This window comes from Siphateles boraxobius, unplaced genomic scaffold, assembly GCF_051911475.1.
Source record: "Siphateles boraxobius isolate OS27281-9 unplaced genomic scaffold, OSU_SipBor_1 11, whole genome shotgun sequence".
Lineage (NCBI taxonomy): Eukaryota > Metazoa > Chordata > Actinopteri > Cypriniformes > Leuciscidae > Siphateles > Siphateles boraxobius.
The window spans coordinates 10,536,474-10,559,787 of record NW_027508711.1 but is presented as its reverse complement, the minus strand read 5'-3'; the positions used below and the strand labels follow the sequence as shown (position 1 = coordinate 10,559,787).

Genomic DNA, 23,314 nt, shown 5'->3' with positions numbered 1-23,314 from the left:
GCTTGACAGGTGAGAAGCCGATTAACTTGTTGTATTTACTACTAATCAGGGAACTGTCTTTACTGACGATATGCGCACGAGAATTGTAGCTGTTCTAACGTTATAGCCCAGCCATATGTAGAACTAGCTAGCTAAACAACCTGTTTGGGGAGGAAGCTAATGTGAGCGATTGTATCTATGTACGGGCATCTGAGTTTTCGCTCGTGCTTGATTGCACGTCCATGTTTTTCGAATGGGTGGAGTCAGAGCCAGCGTTGCAGGAGAAGTAGGTAGGACCTTATGAGTTGTGTATTTTCAAAATCTGCCGGCCGTTTTGCAAATCACATACCCCACCTTTAAATAGTTCTTGTTGGATTTTGGCAGTTTATTAGAACTTATAATAAACATTTGAATGCCTTATTCTGCATGACCATATTGTACATCCCTTAATCCTTCCCAAAACCTAAACTTAACAGCTACCTTACTAACTATTAATAAACAGCAATTAGGAGTTTATTGAGGCAAAATTCATAGTTAATAACTAGTTAATAGTGAGAATTGGACCATAATCTAAAGTGTGACCGAAAATAGTTGTCATTTGTTCACCTGTTCCAAACCTGCATGACTTCCATCCATAGAACAAAAAAATGAAGTTTTGAAGTCATTTCAATGCAATGGCAATTAAAGTGGACTAGAGCTTTGACTTCAAAAAGGATGCAAAAATATCAAATAGCTATCATAAAAAGTGGTCCATGCATCTTTATCCAAAGTCTAAAACAATACAAAAATGTGTTGTTAGCTTTAGTTTGACAGCTCCCGTTCATTATAACTGTATAGACTTTATGTGTCAGAGAAACAAGCCTGCAGCCGTCTTTAGGATTTTGCCTTTGAACTTCCTTTTCTGCGGCAGCTCCGTATATTTCGATGGCATCGCTGTCGAAGAGTAATGAGCTGGTGAAGTGGATTTACTTATTGTACTGTAGTTAATGAAAGTTATCATGAGCTTTGTAATGTTTGAAGTGGATGTCATAAATGTCAGAAGACCAGGAAGATTTTAAAGCGAGAGGTTCATTCATAAATCCGTAAGATCTTACCGTCATGCTGTGGAAATACAAACCGGAAGACAGAACGCAACAAGTGCAGCGCTGAAAAGGGGCGGGGCTACATAAGGTCTATACCAGCACATTTTCTCTTATTCCACAGAAGAAAGAAACATTAGAGTGAGTAAATGACGGAATTTTTAACTATTCCTTGAAATTTTAGAAAAGCATTTTACACGCATATTCTCCACTTAAATGCCAGCTAAAAATGAACAAATAAATGATAGCAGCCTTACATGATGATTCCTAAACCCAAAACTGTGCGCTCCATGTGCTGTGTGTGGGAGAACGTGGGCGAGTGAGTTTGCAGAAACAGTAGAGTCCACCTCACAGAGGAGAGAAGTTCAATTGATCAAAAGATGTCAGTGGAATTGATATGGTTGAAGCGAGGTTGCCTAGCAACCAAAATCGGCATAGGGCAACTTGAGGCTGGATGTCAAATAGACAAGCCCTAGTAGGTTAAATCCAAACCTTATTTAATGGCAGGACATCCTTGAAACCATTTTAAGGATTTATGTAAGGGATAATGTACATCCAGCCGGTTGTTATGAAAGAATAAACCCGGACAGGGTGATCAGGATCCCGACGCGACGCGGATGTAGATTGGATGAACATTATCCCGCTTATTACATTATTACTTATTACTTGCCACATAAATAAATAATTAGACACGAAATATTGATCTGAGTCAAAATATAGAGTTTGGATTCCTTGTCACCTCAAACTTAGTTTGGGACACTTAATATTCAACAATATTATTGATTTGACTGCATTGACACTATTGGTTTAGAACTGAACTGAGCTGGACTTTGACATCACTGTTTTCTACAGAACCGCCATATAGATGAATTGAACTCATTTCATAATTGATGTACTTTACAGGGCATCATTGAATCCTATTAATTACTGTAAAACTGCTTTGAAGCAATCTGTATTGTATATAAGGCTACATAAATGAAGGTTCCTTGACTTGACTTGAATTGAAGAAATCATAACTCTCAGTAAGAACTCGTTCACACAGAACGCGTTTTTGCTTTGAAAAACACGAGACGCAGGCAGTGGAATGGGGAATGTCCCGATATGTGATTTTTAAAAGTTGAACTGATTTTAACTTGAGCACCGTGTTTTTAGAAAGCCGTGACATGCTCCAGACACTACAAAAGACACAAGACGCGAGCACAATGGTTATACACGTCCGTCTAGTGTGTTTACAAAATAGAAAAACAATGGAAAAGTAGCGTGTTGGAATAGAAAAACGCGTTCTGTGTGAATTGCCCCTAAGGCAACTGTAGTTCTCCGATTGTATTTTTGGCACAAGCCTCGCAACACTCAATATGACAGCCGTAGAAAAGGAAGTCCCACCTTAAAGAGTGCTCACATTTAGTGAAAATTCAAAGGCGAAATCTAGGCATTTTAAAAGGAATTGTGACGTCATGTAATAACTATGAATTGAGAATGGACAATGAACCTTTTTGCTAATGTGGCCTGTTGTATAGGCTACTCTAGAATGAGCAGGTACATGAAAAGTAGTTTTTTAAGTGATATTCACAAAAGAAGCACTATTTATGATAAATCTGTTATTGTCAGATTAAATTAATTTTTTGAAATATGTAAAAGCTAGGTAATTTAATGTTTTCAGTGGCAGAACATTTTCATTCCAAGACCATTTTCCTAAAACTCCACAAACAGCATGACCAGCTTTACTAATTACTAATCAGTTTGACTTTATTTCTGTTATACTGTAACAGAGTCCACTCTGGGCGAGTTAACACAAACAAATCTTGACAAAAGACAATGATAACATGAGGGCTACACACTTGAAAGCAATGAACAATGAACCAATGACCAAACAGAACAGAGAACCACATGACCAAAACAACCAATCAGAATATGATAAACAGGGGAAGCACATGGCAAGATCACATGAGGTAAAGGGAAAATCACATTACAAATAAGAACCGTGACTATGAAAACTACAAAGTACAAGACATAAAAACATAAACTTGAAACAAAACCACAAAAAAGACGTGACGCATACAAAACCACAAAAAAGACGTGACACATACATCTATGTCCTTATTGAGAATGAACATAGAATTAGATGTTGAGGGTTAGGTCACTATTATGATGATTAGTGTTTGCTTTAGTCGGGCTCTTGACCCTTGACTTTTTAACGTTAGTTTTTCTCTGGCTGCTGTAACTGTGTGTTTATAAGACACATTCGTTTTGATGAAAAAGCCAAGAGAAAACGTGATCAGGTAGTTTGACTAGTGGCCTTGTTCACTGATCTAATTCGGTGTCTAAACTTTGATCATATGGGTGATGTATAATTAATTTTATATTTTTGATTATTGTAGCCGTCTTTCTACAGAATAAGATTCAGCAGTGTTTTAAACAGATAATCTAAAGTCTTTTGAAAACACATTGTTCTCTAAACATCTTGAACTCATGTGTCTATTAGACTCACTTAGACATCATGAATGAATGAATCTAAACAACGGTGACATGCTTCATGCTGCAGTGCATTCTGGATGCATCATACAAAACTCATCCATGGCTCCCAGAATCCACTGCAGCATGAAGAATTCCCCATGTCACTAAAAACATTACTATAACAAAACAATTTCTAGCTGGACAGTCCCTTTTTCCACCATCCTCCAGGCTAAAACAATGAGTCTGATTGATTAGAAAATGAATAGCAGAACTTTCCTCAATAAACCACATGATCTGAGGTCAAATGAGTTTCCACAGCACAAACAAAATGTAATCCTCAGGGTTAAGAGTTAACAAAGCATGAGCGATAATGAATGATAGCAATGCTTGTATTCAGCACTACTTAGTGGTTCTTCAAAAATGTCTGTTTATAACGGCAATTGCTGTTTTTGTTTACTTTATTCAAGGGCTGTGTCACATTTACTGAGTGAAAGCTATAATGTACCACGCACGCTGCATTCAGAAAGAAAGCGCATAATGCATTACCGTGAACTCTCTGAGTTTTCCATGTTTACACTCATCCTCGTGCCTTGATTCTCCGTGTCCACACAGACGGCAGTGCAGCCACACACACAGGTACCACACAGACTTTGGACTAGGTATGATGTTGAAGGGTGGCGGTAACGTCCCTCCCTCATCAAAGTAGCTCATCCACAGCTTGGTACGAGCAAACTTCCACTCAATGTCTGCGTGATCCTACAGCAGAACAACAGACAGCCAGTTGGATGGAGGACAGTGCTGAAAGTGCCAGTTGGGATTGCGTCCCAGACTGGCTTTTGTTGTGATTGGATGATGTGCGTTTAACTCTGAATTGTGTTTACTTGAATAACAGTTCCCATTATGAGACACACACAGGCGGTGAAAATGGCTCTAAATGTAGCTGGTAAGCACATAACTAACATGCTGAAAAATGTATAAACATGAGCCCATCTGACTGTCACAAAACTGCTAAAATATGATGGTCTCTTAGTATCCTAAAGATACTAATGGATTTAATATTCATTAAATGTGTGAAAACACATATAGGGAATTCACAAGCAGAAACAAAACAGGAAATTATTGTGTCAAGGTCAAAAAGTATCTTAATATCAGATACTTTGACCTTTTTATGAGATAGATAGTTGTACTGGATTAAAAATGTCAAGTGGTGCAACTTTCCCCAAACGAGCTTTTTTATTAACAATTCATGATATTTATAAAAAATACTTTTTACCTTGAAAAATATATTATAATGTTTTAGTCATTATTTTTTTTAAATGTTTTATAAATGCTTACACTTTATTATAAGGTGTCTTTGTTGCAGTGTAATTACACAAATAAGTACTAAGTAATATTAATTAACTACATGTACTTACAGTTAAGGTTAGGGCTTGTTGCTTGTAATTATGCATAATGTACTGTTATTATTATGTAATGTGTAATTGTGTAACCTAAAAATAAAGTGTTGTGCAATAAACTTTGCAATGAACATGTTTAGTGCAATATATGTATTATTAATGCAATATTTATAAATATTTGATAAGATAACTGTTTACTTTTGTACTATATGTTTAATATTTGTGTCGTATGTAATATTGTTTTGGTTTGTTGTATAATTTTTCCGGCACCAAGGGAATCACTTGCGTTGTACATGAGTATAATAACAATAAAATGTTTTTAAAAACTGTATGAAACTACATGGATGCAAAGAATACTACATACTAAGAATACTAAGAGCTTGGCACATTTCCTCTGCTTAACACAAAAGAAGATATTTTGAAGAATGTTGGTAACCAAACAGTTGATGGGTACCATTGACTTCCATAGTATCTATTTTCCTACTATAGAAGTCAATGGGGTCGTTCAACTGTCTGGTAACCTTCATTTTTCATAATATCTCATTTTGTGTTCAGCAGAAGACAGAAATTCATACAGGGTTGAAACAACTTGAGGGTGAGTAAATGATGACAGAATTTTCATTTTTAAGTGACCTATTCCTTTAATTGCACCATACATATATATGTTAGTTTTATGAAAAAGATGCAACCTATCAAATATGGCACAGTGCTATTTTAGGACATTTATAGGTTAAACTGCATTGCAGTTAATAAATACAATACAAGTTGTTGTCCTGAAAAGTGTGAATAATAATTAATTATTAAAATGGGCATTTATTAAATCTGACTTCACATACAAGATCTCTACCAGTGCTCTAGATCTCTTTACTTTCAATTACTTTCCATACTTACTTTCAATCCCAAACCATTGATGTGAGAGCAATATAGACCCTTACATTATGGACAATAATTATCAGTATGTGCTGGCACTCACAGCGATGAGCTGGTAGGAGTTGTTCATCATAGCGATGAGCATGTTCAGTAGCACTACCAGTGAGATGACGTTGTAAGTGCCGAACATGGTTGCCCCTACAAACTCGGTGAACTCATGACGAGCCTTCACATTGGTAACGTACAGATTCAACAGCCCGAACACAGACCAGAAAAGAGACTGAAGAGTTTCAAACAGCCTGAAAAGTCAAAGAGAGAGAGGGAAATAGAGAAAGAAGCAAAGCAGAAATGGTCATTTCTCCAGATTCTCTCAAACACACACACACACTGAGTGAAGCAGAACTAAATTGGGCAACTCAACTGAAAGGGTGGCATTGATGCTCTTTCAAGTCATTTTCCTGCACTATTATCAACAGCCTGCAACTTACAGCAGTATAATAAATACTGCACATACTGTTTCTTCTTAAACATAGATGATAACTTTTTATTGTCCCATATTTATATGCAGAGACAAATCTAAGAAAGACATTTGATTTACCTGAAAAATATTTGAACAGTGTAAGTGAAGTGATCACATACTTGTCATTTGAATTTGTATTGAGGAGTAAACCGGATGTAGAACTGCAATTCAAAACTGAACATAAGGAATTTGAATGGCATGATAATTAAAAATAACTTTAACTACAAAGGCAAAGTTTCTCAATATAAACTTACTAAAGCTTTGTTTGAAAGTTTTAAAGAAAAGTTTAAAAAACATTTGAAAGACAGACAGACAGACAGACAGACACACACACACACACACACACACACACACACACACACACACACACACACACACACACACACACACACACACACACACACACACACACACACTCACACCCACACAGAGAGACACATAGAAAGACAGACACAGAGAGACACAGAAAGGCAGACAGACACACACAGAGAGAGAGGGAGAGACACAGACAGACAGAAAGACGGACAGACACAGACAGACAGAAAGACGGACAGACACAGACAGACAGACAGCCACAGAAAGACAGACAGACAGACACAAACAGACAGACAGACAGACAGACAGACAGACACAGACAGAAACAGACAGAAACAGACAGACAGGCACAGACAGACAGTCACAGACAGACAGACAGACACACACAGACAGACAGACAGACAGACACAGACAGACACAGACAGACAGAGATACACAGAAAGACAGACAGACACAGACAGACAGACAGACAGACAGACAGACAGACAGACACAGACAGATAGATAGATAGATAGATAGATAGATAGATAGATAGATAGATAGATAGATAGATAGATAGATAGATAGATAGATAGATAGATAGATAGATAGATAGATAGATGGATAGATATATTGATGGATTGATTGATAGATTGAAAGGATGCTTGTGGGAAAAAAAACAGCCAAGAAAAAGTGGATAGGATGTTTTCCTGACTGTTTTTCCTGAAGAAATCAAATATTTGCCCTCTCAAGAGTAGTTCTGAAATTTATTGTTCTCATTGAAATCTCTTCCCATTTCCTAACACATTATTACTGCACAGCCTTGAGCAAAAGATTCTCATCATTAGACAAGAGTTGATGGATGAAGCGCCGCTCTGTAATTTCGTCTTCGTCCTCTGAGATCAAATGATTCTTCAAGGCTCATGCTATGATGCAAAATCTCAGGAAGATCATAATCATTTCCACTCTCGTTTCCTTTCTCATTTCTTTCTCATTTTGACCTCTGCGGGAGGTCAGCATTAACCTGCATGTGGCATCTTGGCCACATTACTTTCATTGATCAAGCCAACCAATGCTTCCTTGTGGGTTTTATAATACGTGCATCACAGTTCATTTATTTCGATTATTATCAATGCTATGAGACCTCTGTTACTGCAAAGGCAAGCTCGACTGTTGAGCTGTGTCATTATCATCTAATATCTAATGCCTTAAACACAGAGGACAAACTCCTAGTTTACTGCTTACTAATAGTTAGAAAGGTGGTTGTTAAATTTAGGTATTGGGTGGGATTAAGGGATGTAGAATATAGTCATGCAGAATAAGGCATTAATATGTGTTTTATAAGTACTAATAAAGAGCAAGTATCCTAGTAATATGCGTGGTAATAAGCAACTAGTTAATAGCAAGAATTAATCCCTAAAATAAAGTGGTACTAAAAAATCTGAGCTGGTTTTAGTTGGATTAAGGTGGTCTCCCAGACTGACTAGATGACAAAAGTGGCCAAAACTCCTCTAAAACCAGTCAACAGACCAGTCTGCTTAGGCTCACACTGGGAGACCAACTAGACTTGCTAATCTTTACTAGAAGAAAAGTGCAGAATGCCACTCCAAATGCACATTGTTGGAGAGTACCAGTTTCTTGGAGCTAAAATCAAAGGAAGATAGGAGCGAATAGCTGAAATTTCCAAGTCACAAAATTATGGAACAGGAAAATTCTATTTATTTTTCCATAATTTTGTGACTTCTATGGAAATAGACTTTTATGGAAATATTCCACTAAGATTCTTCTAAAGACAAGCTTCCTCTTCTTCTATGTGATTCCTGAAATCTCACTAGATTATTGGTCCAGAAAGCCTTGTTCTTCTGTAACGTAGTATCATTTATCTTGTGCAACATTTTATATTGCTATAAAATATCAAAATATCAAAAAGTATCAAGGTGAGTTGTTTGTTAATAAAGCTCTCTCTCTCTCTCTCTCTCTCTCTATATATATATATATATATAGCTACCAAGATTTGAATTGTTCTAAAAAAACAGTTCTAGAAAATTCCAGAAAGTTCGCAACAGTTCTAAAAAACTCAACAGTTTTAGTTCCCAACAGTACTAGAGTTCAAGATTTAGGAAGTGCTAGTTTCTTATAAGCAGTAACGTTTGTTATAGGTTCCATTTTTTTTAACTTAGAGGAATTATGCCGTTTTTCACTGTTTTTAAGCAAAAGTTAATCGATTTATGATACAGGAAATCTTTTATTTGAAAAATAGTCAAAAAGTTTTAACCAATTTTTTTTTTGCGGCTGACATTATTGAAAGTTAAAAAGTTTCCCTTTCAGAGTATTTAAATGAATCATGCAAGGTTTGCGCTCGTCAATTTACCGGTATTTGCGCCATTACTCCCCCCCCCCCCCCCCCCCCTCCCCAAAATGCCTTAAACAGACGCTAATTTGCGCAGCACTAGGTAGATTGTGTTGGTTATTATGGAAACTATCTGTGTTCTTTAGTTTGCACGTCATCTGTAGGTCACAAGCAGAACTTTCCACTTCCATCAGAGTTTTTTTTTGCAATTGCACTCTTGCGCTAATTGGCCCTGTTTAGTAAATCTGGCACTTAGTGTCCGAAAGTATAGTAATACATCAGTTCATAACTATTTCCTAATTTTTAAAGTATGCTAAAGTGTACTTCATTTGCTCAAGGGGTAACCTGGACATTCTACTAAACAACTGCACAGTGCGTTTCACTCACGTGGAGAAGGCATTGTTCTGCTTCTCACAACGGATCCCTTTGCAGTGGTTGGGCTCTTCGGACGCCTTCGTCTCGTAGTAAAAGTAGAGCTGGTTGAGGCCGTTGGCGAAAGCCAGCAGCACCAGACAGTAGATGAAAAGGAACTTGAGGATGTCCAGCAGCATGCGGCCAAGAGAAATCTGCAGTGGGCCCAAGTGAGAGTTGGCGGTGAACAGAGAGATGAGACGCAGCGAGCTGAAGATGTTGGCGATGGCGAAGAGAGCCTCGGCAATGAGCGTAGGGTGCCACATCTCCCACTCCACACGAGGACGAGAGCTATTGTACTGATGGAGAGAGAACATATGTGAGATCAATAAAGACACTGTGGTGAAAACCATATTCCTTCAACAATCATTTCATTTTAAGTCCTGCTCAAACTCTGTACAGCCTGAAACAAACTATTTTCAAGTGGTCTTCCGTAAAGGTATCTACTACAGGACTGTAGCTTGCATAAAAATTATGGTATCAACCTTGAAGTAGGCCACCATTTTAAGAGATATGGTGGCCAAGTAGAGGGAGTTCATCGCAAAATCCATCAGGTTCCACCAGTCATGGATGTACTCTGTGAAACCTCCATCCCACATCTCTTTAATCTCTGCCCAGATGAAGCCTGCAAGGATAAAAAATTACAACAATTGCAAATCCGTACGAAAAAAAGTACAGTAAAAAAAAGTTGCAGTTTGCGTACAAAGAAAAATATAATTCTAAAGTGCAAAGTATGCAGAAAAATGAACTGAACTTGGAAAAGCCCCTTTGGATTGATTGATTGATTGATTTTTCTTTTTATATTTGATGTCTTTGGTGTCCACAGCCACACACAAATGAAACAAATAAATAATATTTAGAAACCTTAAAACGAAATTCTCACCCTTCCCCAGATTCTGCAACATTTCTTGCCCCTCGAATTAATTTTTATTTTTTATTAAAATTTTTACTAAAGACCAAACAAATACTTCTTGTAATGTAACGCGATGTATATAAAATTGGACGACGGGGTATACTTCAAGGAGACAGACTTTAATAACAAATACTCATGAAACAGGTTGAACTCAGTAGAAATACACGCATACAATGATGCTATCATTAACCTTTAAGATCCACACCAAGAAAAAAGTAATGGAAATTTTTTTTGTTTGCATTTCTTATCTCCTTATGTCGCTAGTAACCACACTCAATGTATTTTTTTTCAACACATCCCATAATTTTTTTAAATAACGGCCTCTACCAAATGGTTGAGTTGTCACTTAATGGTAAAAAATGGTACCGGAATTCATACACATACTTTGCCATACATAATTTATGATCAAAACCTTTTCTAATCTTGACAAAACACATTGTCAGAAAGGTCTGAGTCTCAAGGTTCCATATTTTGTGACAGAAGTGATATTTGGACAGAAATTATTAATTTGTTACAGCATAATGTAGTGATGGGCGATACTGCAAATTTCTGTATCGATCCGATACCAAGTAAATACAGGGCCAGTATCGCCGATATCGATACCGATACCGATACTTTTTCATTTTAAAAGCATGCATTTGAACTTGTATGCACTTACAGCAGTGTGTCATGATTTATGAGGTGAATGCATCATTAATATGCTAAATCTGAACACGTTTTCATGACTACTAGGCCTAAATATTTTGTGATCTGTGCTCTCAACTCCCCTTTAATTAGTCAGTGACTTTTACAAAACTACCCAAATTATAGTACTAGCCTACTGTTCAAAAGTTTGGGGTTTTTAAGTTTTTTATTTCTCTTAGTAAAAACTGTAATATTACAATTTAACAATTTAACATAGGCTATCTGTTTTCTATGCCATAGTAAACTGTAATTTATTCATGTGATCAAAGCTAAATTTTCGGCATCATTACTCCAGTCATGATGATAATTCATTTTAATATGCTGATTTGCTGCTCAGGAAACATTTCTTATTATTATCAATGTTGAAAACAGTTTCATATTTTGTTGGAAACCATGATACATTTTATGCAGAATTATTTGATGAACAAAGTTGAAAGAACAGCATTTATATGAAGTAGATTTTTTTTTACAGTGTAAAACCCTTGACTGTCACTTTTGATCAATTTAATGTATCGATCCTTGTTGAATAAAAATATTAATTTCATTAAAAAGATCTTACTGACGTCAACATTTTAAACCATTATGTACAGTTTTGGTTTGTTTATTGCGAAATAACTCCCGATTGTTTCTCTGTCGTCTAAGCAAGGCTTCGTTTCCCAAACGCACTGAGACAGAAGCACCAGCATCGAACGCTCTCTGTGATTGATTGGTTTCGTCTTGTATACAGATGACTAGGAGAAAAGGTTCTATCCTACACAATTACCCGCTAACATTCACTTATTTTTCCACTTAGAAGCTTATTTTACGCACTGAATTGCATGCTAAATTAATAAAAAATTACTGGTAAAAAAAACACACATTTGGATCGATATTTTTGTGTGAGGATCGATCCTTTTCGATACCACGTCAGTATCGAAGTATCGATACTTCAGGATCGATCCGCCCATCACTAGCATAATGCATACAATTAAATTCAATGGAATTTATGTCATTTTTGGTATTAACTTTACGCCTAAACAAAATCTCATGGGAACTTCAATTTTTGTGATATCAACTTCAAATTTGGAACACAACTTGGTTAGATATAAGCTTTGATTTCATAGTAAAATATATTTTGTAAAATATATATTTTATATAAAAGAAAAAAATATTAAGTACAGTATATTTGATTTAATGTAAATTTAAAACTTCCATAACTTATCCATACTTATATTTTTTTAATTGCTTTTACTTCAGCAATAATCTGCGGAGTGTTTTCTGTAAAGCAAGACCAAATTTAGGACTAAATTCCTAAGCATTCTTGAATTACAACCAAGTTTTAATAGTGCATTGTAATGTCCATCCTCAAAAAGGGGGGTGACAGTTAACTGTTATCTGCCAAATCAACCGTTTGGTTGAGCATGTTTTTGAAAAATTATTAAAAACATACTTAAGTTTTTTCATGGCACCAAGTAACATAATTTTGTAAATTTAGGGCTCTTATAGTATAATATGTAAAAAAAAATATGTTTCACATGGCTGGGGTCATTTATTTGTTTCTGACATCCATGTTAGAAGAAGTGTTGTTACAAGTGCTGTTGACTGACACTGTGGCATCTAGTGGATTTTTTTGGCATAACAATATTGTGTTCATATAGTGACTCAAAATGTGCTCAACCATTTGGTTGAGAAGTCAGTTAAAGGGTTTTAACGAGAACTGACAAACATTCAAACTAAGAATGTAACACTTTTTATGCGTTTTGGGCGTTCATTTACACGACAATGGCATTTTGGGTGCCTGAAAATGCAAAGTTTTGACAACGGGTTTCAAAGTTTCAAAACGCGAATGATGTCATGCACATGCGTATTACGTGTTCAGTCTATAGTGTTTCATTGTCATCTATTGGCCTGGCAGCAGAATACACGGTTTTTAGTCGTTTTTGCGGAGCCGTGTGAATGGGGATCGCTTTAACAATGTCTACGCTTAATATAATGCTTGAATGCGTAAGGCTGTACGCGGGAAAACTCAAAGGAAAAACGTCTCTGTTTTAAGCATATTGTTTTCGTGTAAACGTACCGTAAAGGGAGAACTGAAAGCTTATAAGCATGAACAAACAAAGGAAACTAATAAGTTGATTAACAAGACACAGGTGAATAAAATGAACAATTAAACAGATTGAGGAAAACTAGGTCACAGGGTGGAACACAGAAAATACAGTACACCTATGTATGTTACACTGCTAGGCTAAAATATATATTTTTCAATGTTTCACTGCCTAGTGCTTGGCTTCTTGTTCACAGAAAAAAAGCAAACTCCTTTCTAGCAGATTTCACCTGTCCTCCAGACTGCGGATAATTCCTTTCAAGCCTCCACTTGTGTCTACTTCTGGGCTTGTGTGTACTTTGAGAGAAAACCTCAAGCCATTATGATTGAGCCCTGCTGTAATCAGTTCTGAACTGGGGCTTCAGATATGATTTCCTTTGCTTATGTCTTGAGGTCAATAAATTATTATATCAATAATTCATGAGTATTCATTTACTTCATCAGAGCGATAAAACCATAGCCGTATCTATTTCCTGTGCAGTCGACCAGTTTTACTGCTTGAGGAATGAGCCAGCTAAATGAATGTTACAGATCATCGTTTCATCATTATTTGAGCTAAATGGATATTTGAGGCTACAATTTTACACTTTCCAGCATTACAGTGTCCACCCACTTTATTTTTCTTATTCATTTTATGCATAGACATTTACAAAAGTTCTAAGCCATAAAAAGACTTTGAAATGAAGTTTGAAAAAGGTACATAACCTTGCAATGTACCCGTGAAATGTAACTGTGCAAAAGAAGTACACTTTACCATATTTTAAAAAAAAAAGAGTACTTATTATGGAAGTTACATGTAAATACTTCAAAAGAATATAGGCCTACTTACGTGCAAACTGAATGTAATGTTTTTAGACACTTAATTGCATGTTATTTACATGTAGGAAGTACGTCTTTGTTACAAAAAAATGTCTACAAAAATTGTTAAAATGCTGAATGTGCTGACAAGAATTTATGGTAAATTAAAATACACTATTGTAAATTGTATACCATGTATTCAAATATATTTGTAATTACACATCTGTAAAGGTATAGTTGCAATTCAGTGCATTTAAAATATATACATTTTAAAAGTAAATACTGAATAACACTACAGTTAAAATTATAATCAGGTACTTTACATGTGCTTTAGTATGTTAGTCAAGACATCAAAATAAGTGTATTTCTATAAAGCACAACAAAAGTTGAAAAATAATGATTTAAAATGTTTAATTTGACATTATTGCGAAGTGCACTATTTAAAGGGTAACTAAACACTAAAACAACTTTTTTTAGTTAATGATCTGTAAGAATGGAGCTTCATAAATGCTGTTCATTGATTCCAGTAAATTTTTTGACATTTGGGTTTAAAGTGTTTTAATTCTACAATATGTGGTTTAAAAACGTCTGACTGCTGCCCTCTTCAGGTTGAACGGTGAATATTGGTATATTGGTGGTTGCGGTGGTTCGTGACGCAGCGGTTGTTGGTGACGTAGGCAGGTTCCATACAGACAGATGCGTCTCAGGTGCACGCCCCCCTCCGCTGGGCTCTGCCCACTTTTCCAGCATTTTTCAAATATTGCCAGTGGGTGGAGTCAGGCTCTGACCAGGGGTTTAGTTACCCTTAAAATAGTACTTAAGTTTGTAATAGCTGTAATCTCTGTAAGTACACTGTGGCATTTTATTTAATTAATATGGTATAAACTGTACAGTAAGGGTACAATACTGTACAATAAGTACAGTTTTTTCAAATATACTTTTAAGATTTGAAGTACACCAACCTACCAATCCATCCATCCATCCATCCCACTGTTGTTAAATGTACCCAAGGAACCTTACCTAGAACCCAGGGTAAGATCAACCACTCCACAATGGTGGGTGGAGGTCCCTGTACATGCAGATCCGTTTGCACAATATGCTGCGAGGCGAGGAGGAGGAGCAAGAGGAAGGTCAGGTAGGAGGCAGTGTGGCAGATGAACTTGATGAAAGGTTTCTTGATGAAGGTTCCCAGAGTGCTCTTTGGAGCCAGAAGGTATATGAGGGAGAAGATAGGGAAGAGCAGGCCAATGATGAAGCAAGTGACGAGCTTCACTGCCCAGTGACGACGTCTCCAACCCGGGAAACCATCGTACCAAAGTGTTGCCAGGAGCTGCTGGCAGTTGGGTTGAGCTACAAACTGTCAGAATATAATAATGGTTGAAGGATCTAATAAGCCTGTGAAAATTCATGACAAATACAGATAAAAATGCAATTCATGACCTGGCATAATATTTTTGATCGCTTGAGATTAATGCATACAAATTGTTGAAAAGATCAAATAGATGTTAAATTCATGCAGATTTTTTTGTACATATTCTTGGCTACTTGGTATATGATACTATGAAAGTATATGAAAAACAAATAATTTGTTTAAGAGTATATCTCGTGAAAACGGTCAAGAAATGTCTTGCAAAAAAATAATTTTTTGAAAAAATGAAAGTTACAATTAGGCCTATATATATTGTAATATTAATTTAATAAAAAATAAGTACATTTCCAACCAAATATAAAAAAATCTCTTAGATATTATTGGTTACACTTTATTTTAATGTGTCCTAGTTACAGTTTACATGTATTTACTATGATAACTATAAATTAGGCATAATTACATGCAACTAACCCTCAACCAAACCCTCATCCTACCCTAAACCTATAGTAAGTACATGTAGATAATTAATATTACTCAGTACTTAAATGTACAATTACACTGTTACAATTACACTGACAATTAGACACATTCAAATAAAGTGTAACCAAATGATTATATAAATGTAGGGAAAAAATATATTAGTACATTTGTAAAAATTCTATATCATAGTATTATTGTTTTGTTTTCTATATCGTTGGCTCTGTGATGCAATGTTTATGTTGCTCTATTGTAATTTGCTACTAAGTTTGGTATTGTTTTGAATATTGTTGCATCTGTGACAAAGTGCTCATGTCACTCTATTGCAAGTCGTTAATGGATAAAAGCATCTGCTAAATGCATAAATGTAAATTGATATACATTACACAACAGCATAAATGTTGAAGAGGTTTTAAAGCGGGTAAACATCAGTGAGGTTTAGCATTCACGTCATTACATAATACCTTTTTCTACAGGCGTTTGAGGGGAAATCAGTTATGAAATCAACCTGTCAGACTTTGAATAAGTATTCATTTTGTATTTAGTAAAATGTACATTATGCTTGTTACAAAGTCTATTTCCCTGGAGTTACCTGGTACAACCTGCTCAAAAGCCCAATGTTGATAATGAACAAGATAACCCTTGTGAGGTTTAAACCTACAACCTTTCATCTACACTCCACTATGCCACACCACCACAACTTTTCATGACTGCACACAATTTTACAGTTAATCGAAGGTTTATATTTTTGCAGTATAAAAATAAAAAATAAAATAAAATCACAAATGCTCCAAAAATGGCTCCCTTTTACACAATGCAGGAGTAAAATGATGTGCCTGTCCATAATAATTGTATAAATAATGCTTCTCAAATCACATTTTCTCTTGCTGCCTGGCCTACATTTCTCTGAAATGTTATTACGTCTTATGAAAGGAGTCCATTCTGCTGTGGGGTCCTATTAAACAGATAAATGATTCAAAATGCAACAGCACCTTGAACTGTCACCTCTCATGAAAGCATTTAGCAATTATGCCATCAGCATGAGAAAACAACTGTTCTTTGAAAGCCATTCATCTCGAGATAACATTTCTAGGGAAATACAAAAGTTCTGATTTAGATTCTGATTCTTTTGACTGTGCTGGTTCAGTTTAATATTTTTTATTTTATTTATTTTTTTAGTTTTATTTTTTTAATTTATCAAATGTATACATTCTTTTCAGCTTGACAAGAGGTGTATTGTTGATTAATAAAAATAAAAAAAAACTAGGATTTCCTCAAAATCTAAATGTTTCTGGAGGAGAATTTCACCACTGCATTTGATGCAGAGCCAAAATATAATACACTTATTAAGGCAACATGATATAGTGAAACTTTATTTTGATGCCTGAGGACAAGAAAATTGTTTACAGGTGTAGATACGTTTAACTGACATTAAAATCTATCAAAACATTGCTTTTATTTTAGATTTATATCATAAGCTGCTTTTAAAATGCCACACGGAATATGAGCTTGTGCTATGTCTAAACCAATAGCGACTTAGGCTACTTATGCAACCCGGTTCCCTGAGATGGGGAACGAGACACTGCGTCTGATAATGACACTATGGCGTGATCGGTGTCTGAATACGTGTAACACACCAAGCAACACATTGACGGCAGACCATGATGTCACAAGCAAAGTGCCCGTGATTATAAGAGGGTGCCTGCTAGGCATGTTGTAGTACTACTAGGTATGTCAACATTTTGACAAGCCTTTTAATAAGGAGTAGCTTATTAAAGGGAGTAATTAAACTATGACATTTGATCTACCATTACTTCCAATGGGAAGAATATAGCCTTAACTTCATCAGAAGGGAAAGCAAAACAATCTTGCTATTGCAACTTAACCCCTAGGGAAACCACAGGGGAGCTTCAGCTCTGGTTAATTACCCTAGGGTCATAGGGTAGAGTGCTCAACCCTACTTGAGAAAAGTTCTTCTTCAGGAACCACTAGGAGTCTTCATGCACTCATCTGATTTTAGTGCTACCATAACAAGAAGGGAGGCCACCAGGCAAACTGACTCTATACTTGCCAGGTTCTCCAAGCATGGATCAACTAGAGAATGCAGGATACCTAGCCATAGGGGAGCATAATGTCCTACTTCAAGACCCAACCATAGTTGGGAGAGAAAAAACAAAAGTAAGGAAATTTATAAATACAGAATACAATTATGTTCACCCTGCTCTACTCTAAGGGGCATCTTAAGATCAGCTTAAGAAAGATCAGCTAAATGCAAAGTACTAAAAACTATAGTAATTGGCTTCAGGCTACAAACTTCACTATTGCTGCTCCTCTAAGAGGGAGCCTAATCCTTACTCCTACTCAGGAAAGGAGGAAGAATAAGAGCAGGAAATAAAGCTTAGGTACTATTTCGAGACCCCAATATAACTGGAAGAGAGCAGCTGAACCCTGCCTTGAAATAAGGCACTCCACCAAATACCTGTTAAAGCTAGTGCTTTTTATGATATAACATGACAGATAACAAGAACCGAACTTCCTCTACTTATTAGTAGTGTCGAACCAGGGCCATAGTCGAGCACCCATCTAAAGGGTAGTGATATCCCTGCTTCAAGATCCAGAAATAGTGGGGGAGGGAGGTAAGCAAAACATTTGGAGTTCATGAGTTGCCCAGCATAGTTCCATTCACCCTCCTCTAACCTAAGGGGTACTTGAGCAGCCTAACACAGGGAGCAAGCAAGGTGCTAAAACCCACAGTATTAGCCCTTAAGACTCCTTCGATGTTGCTGCTCCTGCAAGGGGAAGCTCACATCCGTACTTATAAATAATAATGAAATTGCGCCATTAAGGAAGTTGTCAATCTTTAGTTCAGTCCAATGCACTGGATTGCTCATAAAATGGATATAAAATGAAGGCAGGGAATAATGCATTGTGACAGTGACTCTCATCTCCCAGGCTCTAACCCCAAGGGAGCTGCAGGGGAGCTCAGACCCCTACTTAAATACCCCAATGTCATTTGGGGAGAGCAGCTCATAGCGTGTCTAGAGTAAAGGTACTCTACTCAAAACCCACTATAGCTAGCGATTCAACTTCAGTAGAACTCCCATCCAAAGGGGAGCAATACCCCATACTTCACAACCCAACAATAGTTGGGGAGGGAGGTAAACGAAGCAGAGGGAGTATTGTATTAAGTACCCATCATAATTCATTCCACTTTGCTCTACTCTAGGGGGTACTTGAGCAGCTTTCCAAAGGGAGCATGCAAAATGCTAACTTTCTAACTTCAGCATTTCAGGCTACAACCTGCAGTGTCGCCACTCTTCCACTTCTCACCTAGTTCTGAAAAGGTACCATGGCAGAGCAGCTAAACAGTGAAGGGGTCATCTCATTTTGGCCAGTGCTTCAATGAGCTGCCGCATCAACAGATTTCTGCAAACACCTTCAGAATATGAAGGGAGGGCAACTGAAAGTGAGGGGGTCGCATCATCTCACCAAGATCAGCCCTTCTAAGATATCTCTCAACAGTTTCACCAGCTGAGCTAGAGGAAGCGCAGACTAAAAGTAAAGGGGTCCCTCATATATAGGGTGTAAGCAATAAGAAGGGTTCTATTTGAGAAGCAAGCAGAATCACTAGTTTGCTTTAATCTCAAACCTGAAGAGGACAACATAGCTGTATGTATTTCACTCTGTCTGCCTGACCCAACCTCAACGTAAGCTGGAGGGGGAGCCTAGAGCAAGAGAGATATGTTTCTTCTAACTCTGCTAATATTACTCATTCAGCCCTCACAAACCCCCAAAGGGATATATCTCCTGGAAGCTGCTGATTGAGACCTCACCTCTGTAGACATCTCTACGGTCACCTTACCAGCAGCTTGAAGAAGGCCAGAGAGTGAGAATTGAGCATAAAGGAGAAAGGTTTTCTCTTTCTCCCTATCACAGATGCCTCTCCGTTGCAACTATAGCAAACCTTTGAACAGCTGATTAAAATGAGTATAGGGTGGCTAGAGACCCGAGGTATGTAATAGTGCAAGTATTTTTTTTCTGTGCAAAAATAATTTAATCTCTGATGCTCAATAAATGAAATAAGTGCACATGTATTCCTCAAGGTGGCAATGTCTTATACACAATGATGACGTGATGTTTCACTCAATTACAGCAGGTACAAAAGAATAAACAAATATCATCAGCAAAACTTGAAATGGCTCAGCAATTTACTGAATGCAATCAAATATTAGTGTCACTGTCACATGATGGTGGATCTGGCGAAGAAGCTGTCAGCGATCAAAAGATTGATATATGAGCGAGATGCTGAATGTATTGTGGATGTGAGCTCTGACGATGACAGAGATTATGGTATAAAGCATCTGCTCAAATTGAAATCTGCCAAGTTCTAAAAGGTAACAAAATATACTTTAATCTATTTTTTTCTAATTGTTATTAAAATGTCAAGAGTGTTTTATACTATTGCAGCAGTTAAAGCCATCTGTGGATATGGATCCAAAGACACGAATATGTCTTAATGATTGGTGAAACATTCTCTCAGTCTTGAATGCTCACCTCTTTCTGGTGGTACTTGATGGCTAGCTTGAGCTTGGCCAGGTCTCTGCATTCACAGGGGTCCAGCTCCTCACTGTGGTCATCTCGATGATTGAGGATGGTCTCCAGCTCACGGGAGCTACGGGCCTGATCCAGCAGGTCTTTGGCGAAAAGTTTGCACTGCTGCGATAGCTCCTCGTACTCCTGCCGGAACTCATTCTCCACCTTACTGAGCTCCTTTAGCTCCCAGCCCAGCCTGAACGCTGTGAGGATGGGATCCTCGCTGGAAAGGGCGATGAGAGAGGGGCTAGCAAGAGTTTTGTAGATGTTCAGACGTGAACGGGAGTGCCGCAGGCTGTCCACTTCGGAGCTGGATACACATTCCACGCAATCACAGCGGATCTGGTGTGGCCGCGGTATGGTGACTTTTCGTTGAACTAGGAGCTTTATTATCTCATAGTTGTTAGTGTGGGCAGCCAACATGATTGGTGTGATATCAGGTGTAAACTCCGAAAACTGTGTGTCCATCATAAGAGAAGGAACCTTAAAGAGTGCAAACAAAGAGAGCAATAAATAATAGTAAAATTGCGCTATTAAGTAAGTTTTCAATCTTTAGGGCAACAGTTCAGTCCAATGCACTGTGCATAATATTAAAGATGACCTTGAACATTTAATTTTGTGAGTTTTCATAAACAGTCCTGCCCGATCCTTTAATAATCATTGCAAAGCTTGTCTTAAATTGTGACAGACCGATAAAACATTCTGAGGATTAGACTGAAATGATCAGAGACCTTATGGACCCTTGAACATGAGACAATACATTATAAGTCACCTATTGCACCATTGGCATTTATTAATCTGTTTAAAGGGGTGACCAGTTCTTATATCACAATATGAGCCATTTTATTTCATGATATCAATATATCACAATATATTGTGATATATTGTGATATCACAATATATTTACATCATTTACATCCCCCCCCATAATTTACATCATTTACATAATTAACATGTAAATATGGACAGGCCTGTTGATGAATCCATCCGTGAGATGTCACAACATTAAAGAAGAATAAGTTGTTTGTTTTGCTGCTTGGTTTCAATAAATACTATTTTTGGACAGGAGAGGAAGTTTTCCGTTCTTAAAGTTACATTCAGTTTTTATAGTACATCAAGTTTTTTAATCTCAAAAGATCAAGAAAAATTTGATTCCTTTGAGGCATTTCATGAGAATATGTAATTTTTTTAAAATGCTAAATAGTCTGTAAAGAATAACGCTAAAACTGTACTGAACATTCAGCCAGGGAGTGTCAACAACAAATCAACAAACAACAAAGCATACAGTAAAAAGGGCAGGACCTCTGCAATAGATCTGGGTATTAACACAGATTTCGCAAATCCATTTGATTCCGAATCACAAGTTCTTGATTAATTTGGACATACAGTATATCAGTCAATTTTTCTTAAGGAAAACATTCTCTCAACTAATTCTGTAAACTATTCAGGGAACCATGTTGGTACAGTACAATAAAGGTTAAATATATAATAGGCATAATCTTTGCTCAAATAAAATGTTATATTGCACATACAGTAAAGCAGGTTTTAGGCTATATAAACTATATAATCTTTTTAAAGATATAATTATGTTTCTTATTTTATATTTCAATTCGTTAGAAAAAATCGGCTCTGTGGAGTTTTTTTTTCTAGTTTACTAACTAGATTGAATGGCTCTCCTGAGGTAAATGTAATGTTACATGACATTTTGTTCACAAGCTGTTTTATTTAGTTCTTCTAACCTATCTGGGATGCCAGCCCGATCTCACGGCAATTCGTTCGAATTTTACGAGGTGGCTAATTCGTACGAATTCATACGACCTCACTCGTACGAATTAGTAGCCTACGTTTTGACGAGATGAAACTGATCAGGAATATAATTAATAAAGTGATGTTTAGTGGCAGAAGTGATTCTAACATATTTGTAACACAGAGTCGACTTTGAAGCCTTGGCTAAATGAAGTATACACGAGACTAGATAATGATCTGAGATGTCATCACTCTGCTGTAGAATTTCAACGGCATCAACATTGATTCCATGCGATAATATAGCAGAAGTAACAAAGAACAAAGTTAATCGTGATTATTAGATAGGAGGCGTGCAACAAATAATGTTTAGTAAAGTTTTGTTCACACATCTGAAAACAGCAAAAGATCGATCTTGGTTCATGAAAATGAAGATTAATTAAAATAGAGTAGGCCTAATCAGTATTATCAACCGAGCCCTACTCTGCAACATGTCTTATTCTCCTCAAAATTAGGTAGGCTATGGCATATCAATACAGCTACATGCTATTCAGTCAGAAAAGTTGGATGTGACTCTCCCTTCAAACTAAATAAGTCAAACCCTCACACACCTGTTTCTCTCCACTGGGCTTCCTGTAGGACAGCAGTAACTCCACTGCTCCCACCACCTCCTTGCGGATGGCGTAGAGGAGTGCGTCGCCCATGAGCACGCCATGACTCAACAACAGCTCCATCACCTCCAGGTTCTCATTCTCAATAGCGATGAGGAGTCCGCTGCGGCCCAATGGGTCCAGGCAGTTCACGTTGATGTTGTAATAGATATCGGCCTCCTCAAGGGCCTGTTTAACTCCAGCGTAGTCGCCCTTCTCCACCGCCGTCAGGTAGGCTCGTTCCTTGGCAGACAACTCAACCTCCGCCCTCACGATCTGCAGGGGGATGCGATCGCGGTACGGGGAGTTACTGGCCTTGTTGTAGTACAGCTGCGCCATGGGGTTTATGTGGACTCGGTGACATAAGATGACACAAGTCCAGAAAAAGCTAAGCAGAGATTGAGCAAACAAACAGTTAGTCATTTCAAGATTTATAGCTGATATGCTAAATCAAAAAACATCTACATTGCAAAACACTTTTTACTACAGTAAATATTTCTCAGGATGGTTATTTTTGATAGTCAATATCTGTAAAGACACAAAGGTTTGATTTTAAAAATCATTAAACATTTCTAGCATAAATTCCCTTAAAAATACAGCCTATTTCCCCCACATATATTGGTGATCCTTGCTTTAAAGACTTTAAAGAA

General features: G+C 37.0%; 1 protein-coding gene across 1 annotated transcript in view; it reads right to left on the bottom strand.

The window, feature by feature from the left end:
* trpc5b (transient receptor potential cation channel, subfamily C, member 5b) overlaps positions 1–23,026 on the bottom strand; it is a 28,249-nt gene extending 5,223 nt beyond the window's left edge. The window contains exons 1-7 of the mRNA XM_077196338.1: positions 22,626–23,026; positions 20,233–20,754; positions 14,853–15,189; positions 9,840–9,979; positions 9,331–9,653; positions 5,883–6,078; positions 4,059–4,268 (exon numbers count right to left, since the gene is read on the bottom strand). Coding sequence (XP_077052453.1) covers positions 4,059–4,268; positions 5,883–6,078; positions 9,331–9,653; positions 9,840–9,979; positions 14,853–15,189; positions 20,233–20,754; positions 22,626–23,003 — 2,106 coding nt within the window. The 5' untranslated portion in view covers positions 23,004–23,026. The remainder of the gene's footprint in view (positions 1–4,058; positions 4,269–5,882; positions 6,079–9,330; positions 9,654–9,839; positions 9,980–14,852; positions 15,190–20,232; positions 20,755–22,625) is intronic.
* Positions 23,027–23,314: the final 288 nt, after the last annotated feature.